The sequence below is a fragment of the Charadrius vociferus genome, unplaced genomic scaffold, assembly GCF_000708025.1.
Source record: "Charadrius vociferus isolate BGI_N301 unplaced genomic scaffold, ASM70802v2 scaffold306, whole genome shotgun sequence".
NCBI lineage: Eukaryota > Metazoa > Chordata > Aves > Charadriiformes > Charadriidae > Charadrius > Charadrius vociferus.
This window is the reverse complement of record NW_009648963.1, coordinates 4,022,755-4,045,348: the sequence shown is the minus strand read 5'-3', so window position 1 is coordinate 4,045,348 and position 22,594 is coordinate 4,022,755. Positions and strand designations below refer to the sequence as shown.

The window sequence follows — 22,594 nt, the reverse complement described above, 5'->3', positions numbered from 1 at the left end:
TGTTTAGATCTTTCCTCACGTTCTAGCTTGGCACAGAGAAAATTGAACAGTTGCACAGCATAGCTAAAATCATACACACTTTCCCCTTCTGACGAAACACTAAAGAATTTTATAAGCACACAACAAAAAAGTGGACTTCATGGGTAAGCAAGTCTATTTTTCTATCCAGCTCCTTCGTATCTCTCTCTCTTAACTGCCTCTTTCAAACTAGGCTGGGGGATAGACCTACTAGTGGTCACTGTACTACAGCTTTTGGCTGCCTGAGTGACCCATAGCCAGTAGGAGGCAACAGCTACAGATGTGAGGATGTGAAGACTGGGTGAACACACACACCAAGATCCCAGAAACGTTTCTGGTTCCTTATATTCTCATGGAGGCCTGTAGAAAAATAGCGGGTGTTTATGTAATTGAAAGACTACATCGTGATCTATGACATAGATGGGATAGGGGACACACAGGCAACTTTTTATTTTTTAGCCTTTGAAAAGTAGATTTTGTAAACTACCATTATTTTAGCAGAATATATATAGCAGTTTATTAAATGTATTTAAAAACTCTCTGCTGGTGGTGCTGCTACACACATCTCTTTCCTCTCAGCCTGAACCAAGGGAAGAAGTTGTAGTGATAGAAAGCCATTACCTTTTATGTGGACTATTACTACAGCTTGTCATTGGTTTCAATCATTTGTTTCCTTGCCAAAGATTGAGTAACTTTATGTCGAGTTCCAAGTTCTGCAGTGGAGTTTGCTCTACTGATTATAAATTATTTTTATACTCTGCTTCTGGCCTGCATTCCTGATCTTAGCGTCTGGGGGTTTATTTTGGGGTTTTTTTTTGTTTGTTTGTTTTGTTTTGTTTTGTTGCTGTTTTTGTTTTTTAATCAATCTTTGGCAGCAAAAGGAAAATGGCAGGGAAATTTTTGTTTGGCCGCTGAACTCTAGCATGGAGCCTGTTCAATCTCTGCAGGAACAGCCCAATCCAGTTAACACAAAGAAGCTGAGAGGGGCTGAAGCGTTCTCAAAGTGGACTGAATCCTTGGCAGATTACACAACCAAACTCTAACAAGTTCTCCACTGAGCTTATGTAAAGCGTATTTCTTCCAAGGCTTATACTGAGTCCAAATTTTAATGAATCTTAAAAGGTATAGCAAGAGGTATGCTGACAAGCATGTGCCATTGGTGTCCCAATTTTGATTTGATCCTTCAGCGTCTGGAGAAGCTAAAGTTATCTTGATTTCTTCCTGCAGAAATCTCATGTTTCAGACACTTCTGATCCACACCAGACAAATTTGAGATTGAAAAGAAAAAAGCAGTCAGACTCATGGTCCAAACCAATGAGGAATAGATGCAATAGTTATTAGAGGTGTTAGCTGAAGTATTTGCAAAAAAAGAGTCCAGTTCTTACTTTGCCTGAGTCTGGTTAGAATGTGTGTTTCTCACTAACCAGATGTGTGTCCTAAGCAGCATGTATTGGCTATCCTACACTGAATTTACATGTTCTTCTCCTTTTTTTGGCATTCTGGATATCTTACTGGTAATAAGTGATAAAAATGCAATGCTGCATTTTGACAAAATATCTTGGTTCTAATGGATCTGTCAGTTTTCAACAGTAAAAAAAGAATTTTAAAAAGTCATAATAATCTCTGATTTTTAAACTCCATCTTTCCATATTCACTCTTTTCTTCCTTTTAAATGTATTAGTGGGGAATTCCTCAGAGTGCAATGGAAAAATGAAAATCCTATCACACCTCCAGCAAGTAGAATACAAAAAGATTCCGATTTTGGACTTTATTTGGACACAGCCTCTACAAACAAAATCAACTCAAGCTTTCCATTGAAGTCACTGGAATTTGGAACAGGTCTTAGCCTTCACCAAAAGAAAACATTTAATCAACCTGAATAAAAGGAGAAGAAAATATAATACACGAATGGTACCCACATTTTTTCCACTAACAAAATGGGTTTTTTTCATGTAACTGGAACTGATATTTTAAAAGCTATTTTCTCAGTCGTCTTTCAACAAAGCTGAACTTCCACTATGGCAATGGGATGTTAAATGGGTATTGCAAAAGGGATTGGGATTTTTTTTTTCCTTTCTCTCTCCCTCTCCCAATCAAGATTAGCCAGTTCCTCATTAACATATGCTATATATGATTTCTAAGGGTTTTCTAAAGACCACGGGTTCTGTATTTCTCTCGCAATTACAGCAGTGTCTTGGATCGATGCCTAGAACAGACCCAAGATGTGTATCTCTCAGCATGCTCTGTCATGTGCTATTGGTTATAAAGCTGCGATTGTTATACAGCTGGACTAGTGCCTTAAGCATACCTTCGCTATTCAAGGAGAAGGTTTAAACAAAACAAAACCTTTGTTCTCCCAGGAAAGTTTGATGAGAATGTCAGCATGACAAAGCAAGCTGGGAATATTTACTTAAGAGAAGATCTTGTGACTAGTATAACTTTTGTTTCTGGCAATATCTGTTTATTTGCATGGAATACTTTACCTCCATTAATTTCTCTAGGCATTGGTTTATTCTCTCCACTATTTAAACAAAGGGTGATATTCATTTTTTGAACTTTTAAAATATTTTTTTTTTCCCTTGAATGTGCTGAGTTTTTAAATGAGAAGAGTTCACAGATGGAACAATGCAAAGAGAACGCAATAAGTAGGAAATAACACTGTCAAAAGACAAACAATCCTTAAAAAATCAGCTGATACCAATTGTTTCCTGCCACAATACAATAAGCATTCCAGTGCGAAAAGATTCCAGTGCTGTTATGCACAGATCGTTCTCTGTCCCTGAAAAGAGACTACAAAGGAGAACAGAGTCCCTAGAGAAAAGAGAAATGATTTCTCAAAAGCCATACAAAAGATCAATATCAGGATTAGGAAAATGCTTAGATCTTTCATGAGGCAAATGTCGTTTTCAGGGGACAATACCTGTCTGTATCCTCTCACATCTACTGCAGAGCTATCTGGCACTGAGCACGTTCCCGAAGACTTAGGAAAATTTGCAGATATAAATGTTTTGCTTTGCAAAATACAGTTATAAAAAAAGGAAGCTAGAAGGGTTTTTTGTTAACTTTAATTGTCTTTTATATTTACGCACATACTGAAAGTAAGTTTACAGTGCTGCTTTGTTCTGGAAAGCATGTCTGTAGAAATGCTCAACAGAATATGAAACCTTGTACATTCCTTCAAAAACTGACATTAACAGAGCTTTATAACTCAAATGTTAAAATGTCAGAAAGAAGACCCGAAACTCAAAATCATCTATCCCAGCTCTGTCCTTCTCAACATTTTGTATGCAGTAACCTGTATGTACTGCTGAGTGGATGCTGAAACGTATCTTTTCATCCATAACTTTGCAATAGCAAGTTTTCTGTACTAAATTTGTGTTGTATTTTAAAAGTTTAAAAGTTGAATGATTGCCTATTAAAGTCAATACTACAGAATCTCGGCTCCTGTGGACAAAGAAATCCTAAAAGCTTGTGTTCAGTATACAACCAATTCAAACACGAAGACTGTAATGACATTAGAGATTACCTTTTTATCATTCAAATTTCTCCTGGAATCTGTAAAGCAAAGAGGTGATTTTATAAAAGACATAATTATAACTGCTTTTGAAGTGAGATGTGATCACAATCCACTAAAAGGGTGGATAAGTATTTGGCTGTAGGACTAGAATTTTAACAGATGTGCCAAATCTATCTGCAAACAATAGCTTTTTCATCGGACAGCATCAAAAAACTGCTACACTTTTCCACTGCAGTTTATCTCTGTTATTGCCCACCCAGCACTTTAAAGTTTATCCTCTTAACAATCATTAAAACTTGAATATAAACTCTTCTGAAACTATGTTTGTGCGTATATAGTGTAGATATTCATCACTATGATAAATGAAAGAAAGTATTTTTGAAAGCTGGAAATAGTCAAAAAAATTTGTTTGGTTATTTGAGCCTAATTCAGGGAAATCTATGGAGCAACGCCATTATTCGACGCACAGCATCTGATACTTATAACCTCCCATGAGTTCACTCATCCCACTCACTTCTTCAGGCACTATGTCTCTTCATGATTCTTTGACCATTGTGGAGTCCCTCCTAGGTGCTGGCTTCCCATGCAAAGTCACTGCATCATTTAGTGAGATAAACGTTTGCATGCATTTATTCTGAGACAGGAACCTCACCAAGAGGTGAGGAAAAAATTGAAGCTTCCAAACACTAGCAATCTCATCATTTTGTTTGTTTCTTAAAGTTCTACTTCTTTCCCCACATGGCCCATACCATTGAAAAAGAGACATAGCTTGGCTAATCTGTATAACTCTACCAGATAGGAATAGACTGGTAATAAAGCACTGAAAAGAACATGTCTATACTAAGTGTTCTCTGAGATAAATTTCAAAGTCTTCAGATATATAAAGCTCTGTAAGAAAAAATCCACAACCCTGCATGTAAGAACAAGCAAACTGTTACATGACTTAACATCAGAAAGCTGGATGAAGTTCTTTTTTTCCTAAAACTTAATAAGTGACCGAGGATAAAACTGACCTTTGGTCAATGATCATACGTAAAAAATTTCAGCTATGAAGGTGAAAGTTTGACAAAGTCATTAATAACTAAAAAGGACAGAAAGAAAACATGAAGAAAACTATAAATGTCACTGTGCTCTCCATCTGGAATACCACTGCTCATACTTTCACAATGCAGTACAGACAGCAGAGTAAGGTGATCTATGGAACAACAACCTGCCATTAATAAAGAGGAAAAACATCATGAAGACTGGAGATGTGATCATGGATCATCCAAAAGACCACCTACTGAAGAAAAAGACAAAGAGGAAAAGAAAGTCTGTTTCAGTCAGCTACAGTTTCTTACTGGACTGACCCTTGAACCACTAAGTCATCAGTTTCCAAATATCCAGTTTTACTGGCCAATTACTCAGCAGAACATGACATAATCAATGATCTGAAAGTTTTCAGCTAGTTATATTGATCAAATATATAAACAAAACACAACTGTCAGCTGCTCTGAGTTTACTGCTGATGAAGTGATGTTTAAAACAATTAATGAATTCATGTTTGAACACAGAAGAAAAAAGCCTAACTGATATAAAAAAGTAAAAATGTTTAGTGCTTGATTAATTAATAATTTGTCTCATAATTGATTTTTTGAATTGTTTGACTGGCAAAACAGAGGTGTGAACTATAATTACCAGCTACCGATAATAACTCATTTTTTGGATTTCTGTTAATTATTTCTAAAGTGAAGGAAGCAGGATCACTGAGGCTGCCAAACTCTCTTTGAATTATTGGTGCTAAAAAAATAAATATCAGAAAATGCCAATTATTACCAAATGTGAAGGTTGATTACCTTTTGTAAAAAAGGGCAGATGAGCAAATGCTATGAAACGCTGAGGCAGGGCTGGGGCACACAAAGGAATTACGGTAAACTAATGAGCTTCCAGGTGTCGACTGAGCTTGGGTAACTAACAATATTTGCACTCTTAGCCTCAAGCAAATCTGAAGCAAAACGTGTTAGAGAAATCTTCAGGGAGAGCACCCTCCGTTAGCAGAATCAGCCCTAAGCAAGAGCCAAGTTTGCAATGACGCACCACTTTGCGAAGAACAACCTACCTCATTCCTCCTTGTCCTGATCTGAGAATAGGAACAGTTTCAACTTTTAAAGGCGGCAATTTAATTTCCCTCTGACAGCAACAGAATGATCCAAGACTCAGTACTATCTCGCCTCTTCAGAGGAAGTATCTATAAAACAGTGGCTGCTTTCAAAAAAAGAGACTTGGGAGTCAAATTCCATATTGGTCTCACTGGGAAATGTGATTTATGCCTTGCTTAGCCATGTAAGGTGGGAGGCAATCTAGCTGTTAGAAAATAAGGACCTGAGTTAAAGAAAATGGAAGGGGAGAGAATTAAGCATGAAAAGAACACTATTTAAAGAAAGGGTGAAAACTGAGAGATTAATTTAGTGTTAGTTCCATTTTATCTCTTCTAAGTACATTTTTTAATTCTTTAAATCAAAGTTCTTCTGCTCTGTGTCTGTTGCCATTATTTCCCTGGAATTTAAAATGTCTGTTTTGTTCAGCAAGTGCACGTTAGAAATCTTGGGCTATTAAAAGATGGTGCCAATGTTAACTATTATACAAAGGATTAAATCTTAACTAAGTAGTATTAAAAAGTGAGTCTATAAACCTTTAGGTTACTGGTACTTCAAGATTTTTCAAAGAAAAGAAGACCAATATGAAGGATTAATGGTTAAGGTTATGCAAAATCCACTTAATCAGCATGGCTAATTTTAGCTTTAACTAAAGCTGCTGGCAACTATGTGCATTTTGCTTTGGGGCTTTACTTTTGAAGAGAGTGATGAATACATTTTTGAGGTAAATTTGTCTTAACTGAGAGTCTACCTAATGCTCTTTAATTGCTGAAAAAGTGATTTTAATAGCATTTGCATTTAGTAGAGGAAGGAGGTCTTCTGCTGTGAATCTTTAAGACCCTAAAATAAGCATTTTATTTTCACATTTGTTTAATATACTGCTTGACTATAAAACAGGTGAGTTTTATAAACAATACAGTCGTCAACATGGGCGTTGTTTATGAAGAAAGCATTGTTCTCCTGGCAGTACATACCCTATTCAGAAAAGAGCCTGGGAAAATTGGAGCATACTCTGAAGATGACTTGCCAGGTGATCTGGGGCACAAATGCTGAGGATGAGAGTCTTTCACTGACAAGTGCTACCTAAACAAGGCAGATGTGCAGAGTGTCAGCTCAAACACCCTGGGTGTTTTAAGCCAGAAATATAAACTTGCTAATACTTACAGCTCTTTTACCCAGCTCCAAAATCACAAAGGATTAGATTATTCAACGTGAAGCGGACTAGATGTGCTTATGCTCTCAGTTAAAACAAGCTGATATGAACACTAAGTTTCCTGTCGGGTGAGAGTCAGATAAAATCTGACTGCATCTCTGATTGGTGGGTGAGGTGTGGAGAAAGCAAGGGGATGGGTGCTGGATGAGCTCAGCTTTCTCAATTGTGAAAATCTTCTGCAGGAGCTACCTTTGTATCACAGAAATTAAGGGCCATGGTCATCATTCCGTAGTGGATTACAAAGGGCTTTTTCTAGTGGGAAAAGTGGGGAAGCCTGGTAAAATTAGACCATCGACTTACAATTATGTGATTGCAACTGAAGGCCCAAGTGAAATTCGGATGAACATACCTATGTAAGCGCACTGCTACTTATACAAACAAGGTAACGCTATGTTAAAATGTATAATTAGATCCCAGCATACTAGGATTACACAATTTAAGTTTTCATAAGCTGAAGTCTTTTCAGACATCTTCAGTACTATTTTCTTCCTATGTCATGAATAAATTAATTGTAATTCATGCAGCTTTGCCTCCCTATGCCTGGTGTCATGGCCTGAGAAGATCATCCCAACTTCCCATTTCTCTTAGGATTTTAGTACTATTACTTTTTCATTGAGCCTATTTCTGAGCTAGGATCATAAGGACTGACATACTGGGTTGGATTCAGTGCATCCACCTATGTGAGCATTCTGTGTGCGGCAGTGATCAGTACAAGATGTTTCAGAAGAAGGCATATGAACCCCCGGTGAGCAAATGAACTTTCTCTCAGCCTAAACTAATGGCTGGAGAAGGCTTAGGTCCTGTGGACCAGAGCTGAAAATTGCATGTAATTCAGTCTGTTCACTCTATGCAAAATTGGGCAAAGCCAGTAACTGAACAAGAAGCCACTTTAAGGAAACGGAATCTCAACAGCAAGTCAGGAGTAATGCTCTTCCTTCTGGCAGTAAATTTCGGCTACAATGAAGGTCATGATGAGCTCTGTGCATGTACAGAGCTTGGAGTTTCTGCTAACTAGGTTAAGTGCTGTTAGCGGTGTTATTGTGCTAACAATTGTGCTGAGTAATCTACTGAAGATTCACATAAATATTTGGATGGCAAGCCTGCACTTACGTTGGTGCTACCATGGCCATACAGCTGTCCACAGCTGTATTGTAGATGGCCTCTGCTACAGCTAGTATCTGGGAAAGCTAGTTTTCCAGGGGTTTTTTGAGTGCAGCATAGATGTTTTGAGAGTCTTGCAGATCTTAGATACATGACCCACAAGAGGATTGAATCATGACTATGTTAGAAATGCTTTCTTCCAGATTGCAAATGGCAATTAGACTGACTAAACTCAATGAAACTGAGTTAATACATATTGTACTATTTCCCTTGGCTAAATGTCATCCAGTAATATAGTTCTGCCTGTTTAAAATCTTCCTTTTCGTGCCACCTACTCTTACTCAGATATTATCTTTGATTCTTGGTTTAGACCATTGTGTAGCAGGCCACTGTCTGGCACTCTTCGCTACACCTCAGAAGAAGCTGTACCTCTTTGATGGAAAAATTGCTGGTAGAGATTTGTGGGAGGTATGTCTCTGAAAATAAATTACCCTGATAGTTCACTTAAATCTTCCAAGTTTGGGCTTTTCTGTTTCTCATTGTAGACTGGTACTTGGAGAATAGTAATTATGAACAACAAGTATCCGAGCCTGAAATTTCATATACTGCTGTAATTCAAATTTCTTCAACTTCAGGGCAGTACACAACCCCCATCACCTTATGCAGTTGGTTTTTTTTTTTGTTGCTGTTGTGTTTGGTTTGGGGTTTTTTTGTTTTGTTTTTTTTTTTGGGGGGGAGGAGGGGAGGCATTCAGAAAGGACATATATATAACCGTAATCTTGTTCTATATTCTTACTTATGTTCATGTACCCAAATGCATTTCTATGGGGTAGATCTGAAAACCACTTTAAAACTCTCAGAGAACTATTTATCTGTGTGTGTTTGTACATAAATGCTTATACTTCAGCTCTTCAATTAAAAAGGAAAAAAAGTATCCTTCCACATCTCCTAGGAAACATTCCTTAAAATATATTTTGAACTATAAGCTCTGACAAGACCTCCCTAAATCAGATGCTGTCGGGTTCTTTAAAGGGAAAGTATTGTTACTTATGAATATATCTGTTTAGGTATGCTATAACAAATGGGTTTAGTTCTAGAGTAGAAAGTAAGTATTTAAATCCATTATAATTTACAAGGGAGAATGGTAAACTTCAGAGCCCATGTAACCCTCCCTATCCTGCACTGTCTTTGTGGCTTCAAAACACTAATGTCTCAAACAAGACGCCAATTAGCTGGAATGTAGAAACTGGGATATTATACAGGGTGTACCCTTCCCAGTAACTTTTGTAAAAAGTGCCTGGCGCACCACTTCTTCAGAAAGAGGTACTGGTGTATGTCGGCTTCCTAAGTGGCAGAGTATTCAAAAATCGTGGTAGGCCCTGAACTGGAAGCTGAAGTTTTACACTGCCCTTACTCCCTGGTGAGACTGATTTAACATACTTCATGTCTTCTGTTCTGACACTGCAGCACCAACTCTAGCTGTGTGGTTCTCCAGTAACAGCAACTCCACAGTTACTCTTGGATGCTGTCTAGTCTGCTCATCGTAAACTTTTCCCCTTTGTAATTTGCCTGTATTCTCTATTTTGTTCTCAGCAAGCAGTATTTGCAATCTAATATATATTTGTATTTGTAGGCTACTAAACATTGCTTTCATTTTTTTCTATGAAGTGAACATGTCGACCTAGAAACTGAGTTGTAAGGGAAAAAAACTAAATCCATTCATTTTTGTTATGTTTTGAACTCTTAAATTTATCTTAAGGTAATACTGTGATTGTACTAGTGCACACATTTGAGGTAATATTCATTATGGAGAACATCTTTGAGGTAATATTCATTATGGAGAACATATTCTTTGCATCTTTACATGAGATACTTCCACTGAAATAACTCAATGCAGTATCTTTCTATTATTTTAAATATAAGCTCCCAATTTTGTAACCTCAATCTATCTAATGATATTTTATCCTTGCCCTTTTAAAAAGTAATTATTCAAGTCATGTGGTACTCTGCTGAAATTAGAATGCACTATGAGAGCAAAGCCATTCCTGGTGAAGTCAGAAGCAATTTTGCATTTATTCCAACTTTAATGCAATCTGGACTATATTAAGGGTGCAGAAATGACTGTGGCAAAAGTTCTACTGACTAGGATTTTATTTCCTGACTATATCTTACTGGTTCTATTCATTATACTTTAAAATAAACACTACTGCAATCTGTACAGGCAGAAAAAAACCAACTATTTAACAATTAATGGTATTTGCTTTTTCTTGTGTAAAAGACTGTTAATTGTATCTGGTTATTCTCTATGCTCCGCATTTCAATCTTTTTCTACAACCGATGTCTCCTTTCAACTCTATGTTTTTATTTTAACATCTAAAAAACATTTGTTGTGTTTTATTGCCAGATTTGATTCACTCACTCTCTGTTTAGGTGTGTGCTGCCCTTCTTGGGAAGGCTGGCTTGTAAGAATCTGCAAAACTAACCTGTAATCCTCCTTTAAGACTCTAAAAAATGTTCTTTTCCTCTAATAGCTATGAAAAATCTTGACTACGATGAGGCAGCTGATGTTCTTGCTACAATTACTGTCTATAAGGCTTACAAAAAACCTCTCGCTGATATCTTGGGCTCTCACGTCTCTACCAGCTGTTGTCTCTTGTCATGTCAGCTTTTGGGACAAGAACAAGTTTTTTGTCCTGTAGGTGTCAAAAGGCATAGGTGGCCATAACTGCTAATACCACATCTATTTGCTGTGGTAAAAACAAAAGAATAATTATAAGAACCTTTATTAGCTTTTATAAATGAAAAGGTGTAAAAGTTCTCAGACATGTGATGTCACTAGACATATTTTCTCAGTCACAACAAAAAGGCATAAACATTTCATGAATCATGCAATTTTTAGATGAATGGACAGAAATATCAGTCAACAGAAGCAACGTCAATAAATAAATTTGATATAATCTTGCAGTAATCAAAGCTCTATTTAGATATGCTTTGGAGTATTTAATATGTCTAAATAAAGAAACTCAGCTGTGTAGCAGAAAAACGATGCTGATGTAAGCTGTTCTGGTGCTGGCACAGAACCAAAACGGCTGTCATTTTTGCTGGTCTGCTCAGTTTCCTTATTTAGGTGTTTTTTACACTAGATGCTGTTTTATGGGGATTTTTTGGTCTTTTTTTTAAAAAAAGCAAACAAAACCCCTTCACATCTAAATTGAGCTATGTAAGATGTTTGATCATCTAAAGTGGTTTTGATCTCCTCCCAGCTTCCAGCTCAACAGTTCATAAAGTTTATCAGTGTTCGATTTATTTACCTGTGTATTCATTTCATGCTGGTTCCATCTAATCCAACTTTATTTCGCTTCTTTCTGAGAGTGCCATGTGCAACCAGTATCAGTGTCTTACTAATATGAAGAAATTCTGTGTCTACTGCTTTTCCTTTACGCATTCATTATTCCATCAAAGAAACCAATTAGTTTGGTTTCACTTGATTTGTGCTTTTTCCAAATGTGTTACCGATTTATCACTGCATTTTCTTCAAGCTGTTTACATACTGACTGCTCTTGCTTTACTAATTGTTCTAGTTATTTGTCAGGTATTGAAGTTAAATTTAGTGGCCTATAATTCTTCTTCATCATTCCTCGACCCTCACTTATTCTCTGCTTTTAAATTGTAATATAATTTCAGCCTTCCCTTGGTTTCCAGAGGCAAAGAAATGGACATGGGTATTAAACTAAGCAATAAACAGTAACACTTGCCTAATAAAATCTAGTTCGATCGACAAATGACTTTAGTGGGCAAAGGAGAAAGTTCTGCTTAAACTGGACTAGAGAAGTGGCTTCCATCTTTGGCTCACAACCCCCATACCCTCTCTTGTTGCCTGTACTTCTTGTTTTCCATAAGTGTGTATTTCTTCAGGGTGAGACGGACAGTAAAGTAAAATGTTGGCACTGTTGTTTGCTTCGTATTTTTGGATCATGAATCAGCTGAGATGAAAGATTGCTGCTGCAGCCAAACTAGAGCTAGGGCTACAACATCAGTGTTATGGCAGTACGGTAAGAAATAACTGGCAAGAGCCAGTAATTATATAATCTCTGGCTTTATCTGAGAAACCAAAAATTGAGTCCTATGAAGACAAAAAAAAATGGGCAGTGTTTGAAATGTGCAGAGAAACATGAAATATCTGGTTCTTAAGTAGCTGAGGACTAACCCACAAAGACATTTATTACTTAAATGTCATCAACTTTTTGGATCTTGGCCTTGAACTCAATGGTCGGCCACAAACAGCTAAACAATGTAAAGGGTAGTAAACCTGTCTCTTATTATTTCTTTAGCTAACACAATTTAACTCCTTTTAAACATTTTCTATTTTCCCAAACTGGGCAAGATTATGAGGCTTGCGCTCCTTTATGGCAGTGACTGCCATCAGCTCCCTCAATATTTAACTTTCATGGGAGAGGGAGCACCGGGTGACCCAGACCCTGGAAGGAGCTGTGGAAGAGTCCTCACCAACACTGTTTTATCTCTGCAGTAAATACAGCCTCAAATTCTACTAAGATTCTATGCACCAAATAAGAAGGTAGGCAGAGAGGCTCAACACTAGCCTGCACTTCAGGAATGTGCTTTTTAACAGCAATCCTGTGACCACTCACCTGATGCGGCGTATCATGCCAGCCTCCAGCCTGTTCTGTGACTTTGCCTGCCAGCGACAGGTAGGTAGTTGACACATCTGGCACCCACTGCTATGGAGTGGGAGAAAAAGTACAACATGGCTTTGGAAAAGAATAAGAACACAGCCCAGCTGCAAAATAGGAACTACTGGACAAACTTAACAGGTCTGCACAGGAGTGGAGAAAATACAGTGAAAACTGCATATTTCATATTTGGAAGTCTTGTGTGTTGTAAAAATAACACATTTGATTTTGTCTCTTTGCTGTGGCCATGAAGAATTTCATAAAACATCTATAAAGGATACTTTTTTTTTTTTTTCCCAGTGCTCAATTAGCTTGCGGCTGAGACTCCAAGGAGGGTCTGTTAAGCATCTCTCTTACTCAGAGATGTTCAGTTTAATGTGTCTTGTAAAGCTGAATGAATTCCAGAGAACAGAAGCAGTAGTAGTGTTGTGCCAGTATTCAAAGCATAATGACCTGTGTGAACTTTTAATCTGGAAAAGTATAGCAAAGGTCAACAAAGGATTGAATTGATCAACAGGGAAAAAATATAAATGAATATCTGTCTTTTTTTTTTTTTTAAGTACAACTTTTAAATATATTTGAGCTCATTCTTTCTTGACACAAAGTTTGAATGATTGAGGTAATTTCATAGATTCTCAGAGTGATATAATACCATACCAAGTGGCATTCTGGTTTAAAGAAAATCAGTGCTATATGTTAACAATAGGATACATGTTTTTCCAGGTAAGGCTTCAATAAATAATACATTTAAAGATTCCTTACACTGAAGTGTTTCTAGCGTGTCTCATGAAAGACTCAGTTTTGGTACTATCCAACATTTTCATTTCAATTCTGGAAATAAAAAATGCTGCATGACAGTAACGGGTAAGATCTATGGGGTAATAATACTGATCCCTTATGACTGTAGCATGGCAAACTTGCATGGCACTCAGAAAGAACTTGCACAGAACTCAGGTAAGAACTTGTACAGAATTAGGTAAGGCCCACAGCAACCTGATGTAACATAGAAGTTGGCCCTGCTCAGAGCTGGAGCTGAACCAGATGACATAAAGAGGTCCCTTCCAATCTAAATTACACTATGAGTCTAATTTGAAAATTGCAGGTTTCAGTGGGAAATGTTTTAGGAAAAAGAGCCAGAACACTGTTCTGCTGTGCTTGTGGTTTGGATGTTAGTTGTTATTACAGCATCAATTCAATAGGTCTGTCAGCAGAACACCAAACGTTTGACTTCAGAAACATGGAGTCTTTCATGCAAAACTAACAGGCAATAAGTGAAGCAGCCTGCTGTACTCTTTGTATCAAAAAATTTACGTGCACCTACATATTGCCACATACATAGATATAGCTAGGCATGATATCTAGACAGGATGAAGAGGTCAGGGTAGATCTACAAAACAACAGACTGTTCAGTGCACTCCTGAATGCTGATTCTCAATGTGCAGTGGCAGAAAAACAAAACACAATCATTGGAAATAATGATAAGTAGGAACAAACAAGTTGTATGGCATTGGAATAGTGTAAACAGTTTTGGCAACTGCATTTTTTGGGGGTGTTGAGAAACTGGAGAGAGTGAAGAAAAGATCCACGGAAGGGCTGGGAAGATTTCTGTATGACAGAGATAGTTTGGCTTTAAAAATACTGAGAGGTGATGTGATTAGGGTGTACGGATACAATCATGAGGATTAGATATGGGGTGATGAAAAATGTTTTTATACTAGCTTTTAAAAATAACTGAAGGCAGAAAAGTTCAAACTGGTACGTTTATTTTAAAAAATGAAGGTCAACAGTCACTGGGAATAGATTAGTAAGAAGCAATGGATTCGCTAGCTCTGGATGTTCTCAGAAATATTTTTCTAGAGAGTTTGAATCAGATACCATTTACTGAGTTCAATACGAGCTTTTGATGGCTTCTTACACTATCTGTTAGACTATGTATTCAACAGTTTCTTCTGGCATTAATTTCAAGGAATCTTGTCCCTTTCTCCAATGAAACGTCTCAGTTCACAGATCAAACACTCTGATGCCAGTTAGTGCTCAGGGCTGTGCACTCTTCATCAAATAACAGAATCCAAAGTCTCAGTCCATCTTTTTTCCAGCTTCTCACGTTTCTTATGCAGAGGACTGCAAGGGATACAGTCACATTTAGATCAGTTCTGTAGTGATCCTGATTCATTTAAAGAAGAGCATTTTGAAAAAATTCAATCTTACGTCCCTTCCTGAACGTTGGTCATTTTGTAAACTCAAACTATGCAAATCCCACAGCCAAATTTTGACTCACTGATTTTAATGAACTGCTGAATGTCAGTTCCTTCAGCCAACAGGGATTACTTTTCCTAAACAACTATGTGATACTTTAATATCTCCAGGTAATATCAATACTGAAAGAAAATGGGAGAGTATCTTTAATATCGCTATTAGCAGAGAAGCTTGGCAGAATGGCATTCACAGGTATTCAGAGCACCCAGTAACTATATTCTAAATGAAACAAATTTACTCTGTCTTTAACACTAATTTTAATGGAAAAATATGAAACAAAGATCAGATCTGCTGGGAAAATAGGTAACCTTTTAAATTAATGATCCCTGAGCTACAATTAATTTAGATTTAATAGGACAGTTAATGTATGTTATTTGAATACTGATTATTAAACATTCACCAAGGATTAAAAGTTATGTAATAGATTCATAACTGTGAAATTGATATGGACCTGTTGCATAGCCATAATACTCTGCAAATATGTTTTAGTATGTAGTTACTATTTGTTTAATGTATAATAACTGTTTAATGAAATCTAAATTAAATAATTACATCTCAATTGAAAAAAATGTCTGGGAAGTACAGACCACAATGTGGAATATGTTCACTGTGTTTATCAAGATAAAATCATGATGTTTTGAAACCAACAAAAAAAGTGAGCAGTCTGTGGGGCCTGCTTGAACAAAAAGTTTTCCCTGGATAGTCTCACCGCCGAAACTCCCATGAAAGTGCCTAGATGTCAGGATGATTAAGTACGCAAAAAGCAGGATCCAGAAATTCTGCTGATGTTGACATCAAAACACATTGTTTTCCCCATTTCCTTCTGCCTTGAGAAGCAAACCTATAATGATGTATTAATTGCTATTAATTATTATGCTTCCTATTGCTTCATTTTTTATGGCTTGTGTTTGCTTGCCAGAACTAAAAGTAATCCTATGGATAAAATGTACTAGGAGAAAAGACCAGCACGAGTCTAGGGTAGATTGTTTGGTCTGTGTTATTGAGTCCTTGAGGGTGCCACAAAGATCATTTCTCTAATGACAGGAGCGCTAGCTCTGCAACCAGGCAGGCACGCGATAATCTACTGCTGTGGCTCCACCTGCTGAAAGGTACGGGTTTGAGTTCGGAAGGAGCACCACGGGAAGACACATCGCTTTTCCTAACCACTTACTGGGGTTTTTTTGCATCTCTGCATGGCACTGGCTCTGCCATGTGTCTTTATGCCATATAGTGGGTAGAAGCATCTTGGTTACTTGACAGCAAGGACCCAACCCTCTCTCTCAAGGGCAACGTGTTACTTGTTGTCATCGACATGTCTGTAACTCCTGCTCCACCAGCTGCCTGCGGTACCCCTGAGCCAAGATGTGCTTCTTATCATCCTCCCCTTCTGCTTTTTTGACTATTGCCCAGGCCTGGCTCAGTCCTGTAGGATATTGTTGGAGCTACAGTCACATGTCATTGTGGGACTCAGCTGCCGCTTGCTTCTGGCCAGCGTAGCCTTTTTTACTTTCTTTAACTATCACATTAGCCTTTTCCCTTCTGTTTTTTCCTTCTGAATTTTCTGCCTGAGTTCAAGGTACTGTGCAGGGAAGACAAAGAGAATCTCTTGCTTCAGGCGCCATTATGCAGCCAATAAAATTGGGACTTTTCTAGAGTTAATGTTCTGTAAAATCTAAGGTGATAAGATTTGGGAGTGAAGGAAATTCTTCAAAGTATTCATGTTAAGGAAGTTTAACTTCTGAAACATTTGAATTGCTTAAGCATCAGACAGCTTTTCTTTCATGTGCATTGTTCACACAACAGTGCAAATCCCCATCTATCTAGCTAGACATAATCACGACCGTCTTGGAATACCATCACTTTCTTTTCACCAATGTCTTAGTAATGAAGTAGTTCAGCTTTTTCTTTTCCCGACTAATTTTTCCCCACAACTCTGCGTGTTTGGATCCTACTTACATTATACCATCTATTAACTAAACTATTTGACAAAGTATAACAAGGAGTGGAGGGAAAACTATTTGATTTCCATTTTTATTAGTAGATTACTGCTTGGAAGCCTGTAAGTTTATTAATGCCTAACTGATGACAATCTTTTCAAAAGGGGCTGAAATGACAGTTACACATTTTAGCAAAATTTTTAATGCAATGTTGTATGAAAACTATATTTATCTCTTCCTCTTCCACACAAATATATCTTTCTATAGCTTTATTGTTATTTTATTGAAAATTCACATCAGATATATAGAAATCCAAGAGGTTTCAAAACTATATGAAACAATTATTTGGAGGCCAAACACTGAAAAAGCGGGTATGGAATTGCATGTCAAAAAGAAACCTTGCACAACATATTTGATGTTTTTTTGAGCTGTGTACATTGCTGTCTAAAATTTAGAAATGGGACAGTATTTCAAAGTCAATATTCCAGCTACAGTTACAGACTAGAACAGCAGACGAGGAGTGAGATCCCTGTATGAGTGTGCTGAATCCACACAGTATTCTGTTTTTTTTTCCTTCACTCGAGGCAAAGAAAATAATGAAAATCAAGCATGAAAACCTTCCAGGCCTGACTGTTCTTCCTGCAGAAGTGCATCTGGTGATATTGCAAGTCTTAAAATACAAAATTTCACTGTCTAATTCTGGCTTAATTTGGGATTTATTGATAACCAAACCCAGAAACTTCTAAATAAACAGCTTGGAGAGCATTCTCCTTTTAAGCATTTCCAAAAAGTTTTCCATAAGAAGTATACAAACTAAGCCAACTAATGCTTGGTATTCTGCCAAAGCATTCTTGATGCCTACCTAAAAGAACAACCAGGTAAAGGGAAATAGTGTTTCTCCTCAGACTCCAAACTGAATCTAAAAACTGTATTTTCCCCAGCTATACTACTGACGCTGAAGATCTCTGACCCTTGACTGCAGTAGATTGGGGAGAGGGTTTGCAGAGAACATGTCTCTCTGAGAATGAATGGAAGATGTCCAACATGACAAACATCAGCCAAGCATCTGGGAATACCTGTGTTTGTCACAAGCTTGAGGTAACTCAGTGAACTGTCTGACAGAGGCAGGGATACAGTACTACATTCTGCAGCTGCGTAAGAAGTAGTTGTTGTGGAAAGGTGACTCTGTGCCTGCTTGGATTTAGTGGTTACCAACAGCAAGCCAGCATGTGCCAGCAGTTATCATCACCTCCCTGTACTTGGAATAGCAAATAACCCCAGTATTGCAGACATAGCTGAGGGCAATCAAATGCTTCCTCTTCCTTGACAATAGCTGTAGCAAACAAAACATAAGTGGTGATGTCCCAATCCATTAAGGGAAGAGATGAAATGTGGTAGGTAGAAGTGGCAGTGAGAAAAAAAAAAAAGAAAAAAAAAAAAAAGAAGATATGAAGGTAGGGGCAGCATGGGAGTCCCCTGAAAGGAGAATTAGGGAGCAATCATTTCAGTGAAGGTGATGATAGCCCAGAAAAATGTGCAGGGATGTGAAACCTGAACTGATAAAAGCAAAGGACAGGAGTAAGCAAAGAAAAGAATCAGAATGAAAGACAGAAAAAAATCACTTAAAAGCTCCTATTTATCTCTCTGTCCTGAGGATAAATGAAGGATTTGAAGTGCTGCCAAAGCTACCTTTGTTTACACGTAAACACTGATAAGAATTTCCTTGCCTTCCCCTCTTTCCCACACCCTTCTTCTTAATATCTTGGACACAAGAAGTTAGCAATTAGTAGACTAGAAAGAAGAGAGAAAAAATTATTTTTCAATATTGAATGTATTAGTGGCAAATTTTATGAAGGGAAGGGAAACTACAGAAAAGGACAAAGTATACTTGTTTGCAATCTGGAAGCAAAGCACATTAAAAAAAGTTCAGGTTACATGCCTCACCTCAAGTAAAGCATTACCAGTACCAACCAGATTACCAACACTGACAGAGAATGAGGGGATTGAGGGAAAGAAAGTTTTGGGTTTTTTTTTTCAATTCAGAAAAAGAAGCAAGAATTGTGGAAAGAGGTAATATTATGGAGTAGCTGCTGCCCCAGCTATAGCCAGTAAGTTTTGGGAACAGCTTGCTTCCTTTTTTGCCGCTATATCAGCTACTATAAGAAAAGATATTGCTTCCCTTTGCAAACTTTGTCTTTCTTGAAATTACTTAGGATGGTTTACTTTGCTGCCCAGTTGGGAGGTTCCACTCCCTTCACAAGTGTCCTAGCTGTCCTCCAGTTCTGGCACTCTTTTAACCCTTCCCTGAGTTGATTCAACTCAATAACCTAGCAGAAAACTAAACTCAAAATACAAAGGTTAGCTTAGTTGTTGAGTTGAATCAGTTTATTAAACAATCAGATGAACACCACAGGTAGAAAAAGAGCGAAGGCATATAACCTACAGGTAGAGGGGTTGTTGGAAAGCTAAGAGGAACAGGACTTTCCGGTTTTTGAAGCAGATGTACAGTGTAACTTTATCCTTATATCCTTGGACCACTACAACTACAATAAAGGTAGTGATCTAATAAACTTGACAAAGGTATATTGCAGTTCAAAAAAAACCCACATGAAATCTGTTAAGTGACTCCTGTGGAACGTATGTTTTGGATTAAGAGCTTTCCGGAGTCAATGTAAGAAAATACATTTTCAAATCTTTGGCGCAGAATGTAAGTTGCAGTAATTTGCATGAAAGAGGAAAGATGAGGGTAAAAGCACAAGCCTTCAAGAAGAACCTTTTGCTTGAAGGCTTCAAGCTTTTTGAAAACAGGTGAGGAACAATATGCCCTGGAATTAGATTCACTGCAGAAGTAGACAAACTAAGAGAATATAAATCAACAGAGAACAACACTACAAGATTTCAATAGGAGCAGTTTAAACAGAGGCATCATTTAAAATTGTAGGAGCTTTGCAACTGGGATCCATAGTTAGAGATCTTAGTAGGGGTGGTCTCAGTAGGGTAGAAAGAACAAGCAGATGGTTCAGAAACATCAAAAGTGAGTAACACACTCGAATCTATAAATTAGAAGGAAAGCAATAGGGCATGACGTTAAGATAAAAAGCAGTGCCAAGAAATTTGTCCCTCCAGGATTATGGGAAAATCAAGAGTAAAGATGATCTATGATCACAGTCACCAGAAGCAACAGTTCACCACTTCCATCATCATGTTTAGATTATGTGACCATGTGGATCATCTCAATGACACAACTGGAGACTAATGGGGTCAAAACATATGCATTGCCACAAATGCAAGACAAGGGAGAGGAGCAAGGAGCTTCAGAAAAACATGAGAATGTTCCCTTCAGTAGCACTGAAGTGCAACCTTGACTAGCTATGCTGAAACTGTGGTGATGCCAAGCCAAAATTCTGGTGGGGATCGATGGTTTAAACTGGCATAAGAAGAGACAGCTGTACACCCTATCTCCATGTTGATCCTTAACCCAGCACAAACTTTTTATGTAGCTGTGCAGGGAATTGGATCCTCATGTTGTTGACATGGCTGAAGGTTATGGGAAGAAAGTAGCAAAAGGGAAGAGCTGTTTATCCCAGTACTACTTCTAAGGGAAAAAAATATCTGTGGTTTGATACAATGAATCCAGCTCTAAAACTCCTGGTGCCAGACCAAAAACGATGGGGTTCCACGGTACAAAGCACCGATCCAATACAAATTCACTCTGCAGCTTGAATTTTTTTAAAACAAAGACCAACCCAGAAGAATTAACTTTACATGGGTGAGTTTTACACTAATTAAATCTCTCATTTCCTACAGTTGGGACAACAGCAGCGTAAGAGCACAAAGGCATTGTCAACTTTGCATTTTGCGTCCTGACCTAATTTAATTCAAGTGTAATAGTGGCCTCGCATCTCACCCAGATCAGGTTGGTCCTGCCGAGTGACTCAGTGACACAAACCTAATATTAAAGTTCAAGGACTTGTGTCCTCTTTGCATTCTGGTCAACAATTTCAGTATGTGGGAAAGGTTCCACCTCCATTTGTAAGATGCCACACAACCAAGGAGAGAAAACATCATGGTGGGTACAGAGTACATACAACACGCCCAGGCTATTGTGATGTTATTAATGTAACCTTTTCCCACTTGACCCAATCTACAATTTCTATTGTTTGCCTGTAATCATTCATTAGGTTACAATTAAAACTTCATTGCAACTTGAGTGTTCAATGTTATTCAAGGACACCTTAGGTTAAAGACTTCGTAAAGACTCATTTTGTCAGCTGTTATTGCCAATGCCTAAAATTTCATTTCTGTGTAACAACAGGTATTTTGCAAGGTGTTATTTGCCAGTGCTTTTCTGTAAGGATGGGGCATTGTGAGTTCTTGGTTAGGGACCAGAACTTCCTAGGGGTTCTGCAAAATCTCTCTTAAAATTTTTAAAGTAGGTGCTGCCAGTTCTTGTAATTTGATTGCGAGTTAGGTAACAGTTATTTTTATTATCCTCACACCTACTGGAGGCAAAGAACGTATTGAGAATTTCAGCTGTCACTGGCACAAAGGCATTTGTGCCTGCCTGTCCTGGCTGCGGAGAAATGTGAGAACATGACCTGACTACACCCAGAGAAGCAGTCCCAAGTGTGCAACGAAAAGACACATTGTAGCCAGGTGGGGTTTTTTTAACATTTGAGATTGATGATATCCGAATAACTTTTTCCATCCTTTGGCTGTTTGGCTGTCAAGTGGGAGTAACAGGCTTACCTCATTTTACGGGGATGATTTGAGGACAAACATCTTACAAGCACAAGATACTTGGTGTTAAGAGTACTGGAAGCCATTTAGCACCTGGGCAGGAGATAGAATCATAGAATCACAGAATTGTTGAGGTTGGAAGGGACTTTTAAGATCATCAAGTCCAACCATTAACCTACTCTGACAAAATCACTTCTAAACCATGTCCCCATGTACCACGTCTACCCTTTTGTTAAATACCTCCAGGGATGGCGAATCCACCACCTCCCTGGGCAGCCTATTCCAGTGTTTAATAACCCTTTCAGTGAAAACAAAATAATTCCTAATATGCAATCTAAACCTCGCCTGGCATAACTTGAACCCATTTCCTTTCATCCTATCACTTGTCATTAGGGAGAAGAGGTCAGCCCCCACCTGTCTACAACCTCCTTTCAAGTAGTTGTAGAAAGCAGTAAGGTCTCCCCTCAGCCTCCTCTTCTCTGGACTAAACAATGCCAGTTCCCTCAGCCGCTCCTCATAAGACTTGTCCTCCAGACCCCTCACCAGCTTTGTAGCCCTTCTCTGGACACGCTCCAACACCTCAATGTCTTGCTTGTAGTGAAGGGCCCAAAACTGAACACAGCACTCGAGGGGGAGCCTCACCAGTGCCAAGTACAGGGGACGATCACTTCCCCAGTCCTGCTCAAGAGAGAGATGACCCTCTCACTCTCCACCAAGCATTAATGGCAACAGTCCCTCCTGCAAGACCAAGGATTTGGAGCTGGGGACCAGAGGCGAGGCATGGACGCAGAAGGGGGGGAAACCAAGCCGTTCCACCCTGCTCCTCCAAGGGGGGACAGGGCCCACGAAGCGCCAAAGGGACCCTCAGCTCTACAAAACTTAGAGGGGGGAGAGCCCAAAGACACCAGCCATGGGAGAACGAGCAATGGCCCGGGCAAAGAAAGGCCGGCGGAGGAAGGCCCAGACAGGTCGCACTGCCGCCGCAG

At 38.3% G+C, this 22,594-nt stretch overlaps 1 protein-coding gene across 1 annotated transcript in view; it reads left to right on the top strand.

Moving 5' to 3' along the window:
• Positions 1 to 6,597: 6,597 nt before the first annotated feature.
• GPR125 (G protein-coupled receptor 125) overlaps positions 6,598 to 22,594 on the top strand; it is a 76,095-nt gene continuing 60,098 nt past the window's right edge. The window contains exons 1-2 of the mRNA XM_009887667.1: positions 6,598 to 6,700; positions 8,355 to 8,452. Of these exons, the coding sequence (XP_009885969.1) occupies positions 6,598 to 6,700; positions 8,355 to 8,452 (201 nt within the window). The remainder of the gene's footprint in view (positions 6,701 to 8,354; positions 8,453 to 22,594) is intronic.